The following is a 6870-nucleotide window of genomic DNA, read 5'->3' on the forward strand; positions in this document are numbered from 1 at the left end:
CCTCGCCGTACGAGCACGACGCTACAGAATTGGATACCTCGCCGAACGAGCACGACGCAACAATGTCTCCTGAAACTACATGACCAATTTCATAGCGAAGTTTCCAGCGCTATATACAGCCAGACTATAACTCTACCTAGCCAAAACTACAGTACGACGACCCACAGATGTATGTTGCGATTCTCAGACATGGATACAGGATACCAGTATAGTTATCCACTTAACTCCGAGTGTCCATACACCTAGTGAATTACTCATATACTTATGTGTATAGGAATAGTATACAGCTCTAGAGTATAAAACCAACTGTTTTTTTTCAGTCAGTCACTTATAGTCATTGTACAACCTAAGACAAATGTGCATCTGCCCAAATCATCGCATCACTTCAGCAAATTGATAAAGGAATTAACAGGATGAATAGTGAGAGAATCGAATGTAATACTAGTGCCGATGGCAGTGAGAAAGACTAAACATTCAGAATACGGTCTGAAATGAGGGAATGAACTTGAGGAATAAAAAGTGTGAAATAATACGGTAACTAAATAGTTGAGGGAAGATTGGGAATAAAAGGATCTGTTCTAATATAATTAATTTTCAGCCATTTCACCCAGCGCCTTCAACCATTCATCATGGCTGTCAGGTTTATCCTAAACAGGTAATCCGCACCTATCAAGATGCCCAGACCAACAGTCAGTGACTTTACGGATCGACGCTACATCTTGATTCACCCAACTCTACTTTTTGTCCAACCTATTCATATACCGGCCAGAACTTTGAGTACCCTACACCAGAAACTTTACATTACTCACTAGGCTGTTCCATCATACGTAAGCAGTACTTCGAAGGACACTGGTAAATAACGAATGCTTTCCACTCCCAAAGTAAAACACAACGAACGTGTGAACATTATACTCGCCCCTCAGTAAACAGATAGATTCCTCGCCTAATCTTTAGGTAGTATAAGTTCAAAATATCAAGCGAGATATAGCGCTTTCGGTCGAGAACTCCTAGCAGCCTACTGTGCTATCAAACATTTCCGGCAGGCAGTAGAAGGTCGCAATTTCATGCTATTCGCCGACAATAAACCTTTAACATATGTTCTGTATACCAAGTCTGACCGCCACTCACCACGAGAGTGAAGACATTTGGACTACACCTCTCAGTTCACGACAGACCTTTGTTACTTTAAAGGCTAGTCGAACTATGTTGCCGATGCTCTGTCACGTATACAAGTGAATGCAATTACTTTGCCAGTACTTGATCTCCTTGCTATGACCGTCACCCAAGCAAGTGATCATTCCTGTACAGAAGCACAACATTCTACATCCCTTCAGTGCCGGGAAGTACCCCTAGCTATTAGCTCAAGCCCTACCCTATGTGATACTTCTACTGGTCTCCCCCGACGCATCGCACCCTCTGCTTATCATAGTCTTGTCTTCGATGTCCTGCATGGAATATCTCATTCAGGTGTCGCGGCCACATTACGCCTCATTGCTGCACGATACGTCTGGCCGTCCATGAATAAAGATGTCCGTATGTGGGTAAAGCAATGCTTACAATATCAACGATCAAAAGTGCACAGGAATGTAGCTGCCCCCATTGGTACTTTCTCTACGCCTGATGCCCACTTCGATCACGTTCATGTAGACACTGTAGGACGATTGCCACCATCGCACGGGTATGATCACATACTCACGTGCATCGATCATTTCACAAGATGGCCCGAAGCTATTCTCATCACGTCTATTACTGTAGAGACAGTTGCTCACCGCTTCGTAGAACGATGGATGGCGCTGTGCGGTTGTCCCTCGACTGTCACGACTGACCGAGGACAGCAATTTCAGTCCGGATTATTCTCCTCGCTGACCCGGCTGCGTGGTATGGAACGCATAAGCACTACCGCCTACCAAACAGCATCAAATAGTTTAGTTGAACGGTTTCATCGTCAACTTAAGAGTGAACTCAGAGCACACGAAAACAACCAATTGGTACGAAACATTACCGCTCGTCCTCTTAGGCATCAGAACGAGCCTAAAGGCAGATATTCAGTGTTCCACCGCTGAACTTGTATACGATGCGACATTGCGTCTGCCTGGGGAATTTTTCACACCACGGAGCAGTAACAATTTTGGTAAGTCAGACTACGTCCAACAATTTGTTTGGATTTATGCGAACACTGCATCCGGTGTCAACTCGTATACAACATCGACAGGTCGCTCTCCCTCGAGAGTTATCTACTTGTTCACATGTTTTCATACGAGTAGATTCGGTACGCAAACCTTCGCAACAGCCTTACGAAGGACCTTTTCACGTGATTTCCCGTCACCAAAAAACCTTCAAGGTTGATCGACATGGCCGCTTCGAGACAGTCAGCATTGAATGTCTCAAACCAGCACACGTCGATGACAGTGCCCCACCTGATAAGCTGGGACTCAATGCTAGACTCAGCACACCTTCTAGCGGGATATCTACATCTACTGCGGATCCCATGCTAGATACATCAGAGACCCCATTCTCACGTCACAGTCAACAGCAGTAAGGTGTTTCCCTCGGACAACCAGCACCTGCAGAGATGCTGCCTTCTCACAAGAAAGAAAGTGGTTACAAAAGGTCGAACCTAAAAATGTCACGCCTCACTTTACCTCACGGATTTCCGTCTCCGGCGGTAAGGCCCTTTGAAGAATGGAGCTAACACGTCAAAACCTCCAACAAATAGGCCGTGCGCGACCAACCTCAAGCAGTTGTCCCTTGGGCTCTGCGGTCACGCTCTCAGGTTGTTAAGACTAACAATATTCCAAATTCCCTTTCAGGTCCCTCAAGAGATGTCCTTCCACGGTGTGGGCAGCCGGGAAGTGATATCAGCCCTCATAACAGTGACAACACACGAGACCAAGTTGGTCGTATTCAAATCCTTCCCACATCTCCTAATGATTCTCTTATCTACAAGACTAACCCTTCTCACGTCCCTTTATCACCTCACACCGCTAGGGCAAACAATTCGAGTACGCAGAACATGATTTGTGTTCTCCTGAAACTATGCTCTAAACTACATGTAGGAGCTCTTAACGTCCAAACACTGTGACAAATAGGACAACAGGCTTCCTCAGCTACAACTTTAGGATCTCGCACCACCGATGTGTGTTGCGTCTCTGAAACACATACAGGATCCGAGTAGCGCCATTCATTTGTCAAAATAAAGAACCAACTCGATCCACACTTCGTGTATCTGGAAGCCCTGATGCTGCTTCCCGTAGTCTCGCTGGTGCAGGTATAGCACTGAGTCCTAGGGCAGAACTATCTCTTTTAGACTAGATCCCAGTAGACTCGTCTGTGCGCTGTTCGATGTTGAATGCAAATAGATTCGCAAATCTCTCCCCAATTTCATTTCTCCCTCCTAGTCCATGTCATCCAATTATATCTTCGTATCCAGTGTTGTCCACTCCGACTTTGGCGTTTAGATCTCCCATCAGGATGGTGAGGTTCTTTTCCTGGGCACTTCACTATGATCGATCGCAGCCTCCATAGAACTGATCCTTAATGTCGTCGTTGCTATCATTGGTGGGTGCATAACATTGGATAACATTCATTGTGATCCTCTCCTTCTTTGTTTTGAATGATGCTTTGATAATTCTGGATCCGTGAGATTCTCATCCTACAAGTGCATTTGGTGATTCTCTGGACAGCATTAGAGCGACTCCCTGAGTGTGTGGAGCATTTTCTTCTTCGTGACCGGAGTACAGCAGCATCTCTCCCGTATCTATCATTTGCTGTCTAGGTTGGGTCCAATGAGTTTCGCTGATTCCAAGTACTGCCAATTTTTACCTCCTCATTACCGTCGCAATTTGACTGGTTTTCCCGGTCTTCCACTTTGTCCGGACGCTCCATGTACATATAAAAGGTGTTGCTCTAGTTGTTAGGAGGGGCATCGACCTCGTGACTTCCGAAGAATCTCGGCTTTCATCGTGAGGCGTCATAATTCTTCCTTCAACTCCGAGGACAGAGTTTAAATGGTTTAAATTGTATATTCTGGTTAGCGGTTTTCTAGCAAGGTTGTTTTTTACGGGATGGGGTTACCGACATCATGCCCGACCCTCCTCCTTTACCCGGGCTTGGGACCGGCAGTAACTCTAGAAGAGCTATAGGAGGAGTATTGACTACTGACGAATTAATCCAGAATATCAACTCCAATCAATAAGTAGAGAGTCGTTGGAATAAGTTGACTGGTCAGTCCCCCATAGATAATCCCAGACAACAAAATAATTTTACCAGATAACCTTGTGCAAACTAAAGACTCTTTAGAAAATCTTTAAATAGAACCTTATGTTTCAATTGTATTTAATTCTGGCTGTTCTTAATTACACTGAGTTAAATTGAAGTGTATCAACAAGGAAGTTACTGATCGAGGAAATACCTAGGACAGTGTGTCGAATGAACTAAAAGGCACTAGATCAAAAATTAAAAAACACAGTTCTAGCTTATAATCTTAAGTTAAAACACACACACAAAATTCAAACTACCTAGAATATTTGTTCCGACAGGCATCCAGTCGGATGAGCAAGATTCACGGTTCAATGAGCTAGATAAATTTTCACTTTGATCATATGACATGTCAGGATACGATTGACGGGAAAATGTAGAGGATCTTATCGATCCGGTGGCAGGATAAATAGATGGTGGTATATCTTCAGACTTACCACCATAATAGGACGATTCAGTTAGTAGAACTAAATGAGGAATATTTCTTGGTACTTGATCAACAATTGAATTGATAGCTGCAACTCTTGCTTCCCAAGAACGTCTACGATGTGGACACATTAAACTGGAATATAATCTTTTATCTTTCCATGTATCCGGTTTAATATGCAAAAGAGAACTGTTGTTGGAATTTTTGGACGAATGAACACAATTACAACACTGACCACAGACACAACCTAAAGTATTGATTTCTTTTTTATTGTAAAATAGGTTGCAACAAGTGCATGATAACTGATCAAAAGAGCAAGGAAATTCAGAAGAGTGATCACATTCTGCATGTGCCTTAAAATCACACTCATTTTCGTCAGGTGAGTGATCATTTAAAAGTAGTTGAGGTGACGAACTGCATTCATGCATATTTATCCCACACAAATTCATAGAATTTGTAACTCTACCTTGGAGTTTCGTTGATAAGTGTGTAGGCGGGAAGATTTCACCGGTTTCCTGTGATAATTCATTCCACAGCTTTTTTTGTGCAGCAGATGGAGCGCTAGTAAAAAGAATTATGCCTGAATACGGTAGGAAGTGTGAATTAGTAGTACCTAAGTCCATATCGCTTCCTTCAAGTAATATACCATTAGATTGTTCAGATTTACTTGTAATATTCTCTCGATACAACAATAGTTTATTCAATAGCTTAAAAAAGAAACAAAATTTATGATTTTTGTATAAAAAGGATGTCTAAACAAAAACATGATATAACGGTAATAAATGGAGAATAACAACTGTTCATTATTATTAAAAAAACAAGTCTAACTCATTAACTTGACAGAGGTCTCTATATTAACTGAGTAGAAGATTCATTGTGTACGAAAGTGACCAGCATTAAATAATTCACCCCTCGTGGAGGAACGTAGGCCTCCCACTAACAAAATAAACTACTCTAATTCAATATTCTAACATAATTACTGGTTAAAGTTTTGTAACATGATAAACAGGAAAGGTGAAGATATAAAGTTTACATTCGATGAATGTCCGTCAAAACAATAAGCCAACGCAGTTATAAGCACAAATGTAATTTATCATCATATAAAATCTAAGAGTTTGTAAATTTTACACAACAGAACCTAGCCTATAACCTACTATGGTTAGCTAGACTTTTGATGTTTGAATTCAAAATCCTCACACAAATAAACATGCATGCTTTGTAGACGTTTATAAACATAACAATAGGAAAATGAAACTTAAACGTATCCTCAGCTGACTACTATAGACAAAGAGTAATAACACGTTTTTCTCATTAATGGTTTCAATAACGCTTACTTTCAGCCATACACACCATCTACTATGGGCCATCATTTCTAAACTGTTAGCGGAATATAGACTGGATTAAAGCACGTTCCATGCAGGATTGTGCTGGTGCACGATGACTGGCTATTTCTTATCCAACCAGCGCTAGTGGATACTTGGGGATGACTCTAGAATCTTATCATGTAAAAACTATAAATATACTAACGTTTCCCTTATTGTGCTTCCTACTTCCATCTATTCTTTTTATTTGGAATATAATATCGTTCCTATTCACCCGGCTTCTGATTTGGGGACTTGTCGAGTGAACTGGTGTCCAAGAATGCTAAGCAATAGGAATAGTTGGGTCGTAATAAGAGAAATTACAACATAAACTTAAATTCCAATAGGGATTTTCCGAAAAAAATTCTTGGTAATTTTATCTGAATTTTGTAGAATGATTCATGATGCAACAATCAAAATGGAATGGAAAATCTTGGTGGAATACTTATATTTAACTATCAACACCACTGTCACTGTACCTCGATGACCATCGAACTAATTTCTTCTCACAATGTGCTACTTCGTTTTCAGAAAGTTGGGCTCAAGTCAATCTTACATTTGTACATCTTAGAATGCAGGAATTTGGGAACTTGATATCTAATCATTTTAACTTTGATGCTTGGATATAAATAATGAGATATTATGTTCAACTTGAGAGGCACAAACTATATGCGTTTGAAATCAGTTGAACAAGTCTTTGTAGCTCTTTTTGTGAACAGCTTGGTCTATATTCAAAGCACCTTAAGCTAGTACACAATAATACACCTATTTCTAGAGTTGGTATTTTTTTTAACCTTTCCTTTATCCAATCAAAAAAGATTAAAT

General features: G+C 41.1%; 1 protein-coding gene across 1 annotated transcript in view; it reads right to left on the reverse strand.

Annotated features, from left to right (window-relative positions):
* The window catches only part of Smp_164580 (hypothetical protein), a gene marked incomplete at both ends in the record, with an annotated part of 42952 nt that overhangs the window by 28652 nt on the left and 7430 nt on the right, over positions 1–6870 (reverse strand). The window contains 2 exon segments of the mRNA XM_018799470.1: positions 4695–5379; positions 5384–5391. Of these exon segments, the coding sequence (XP_018651256.1) occupies positions 4695–5379; positions 5384–5391 (693 nt within the window).

This window comes from Schistosoma mansoni, chromosome 3 (assembly GCF_000237925.1).
Source record: "Schistosoma mansoni strain Puerto Rico chromosome 3, complete genome".
Classification (NCBI taxonomy): Eukaryota; Metazoa; Platyhelminthes; class Trematoda; order Strigeidida; family Schistosomatidae; genus Schistosoma; species Schistosoma mansoni.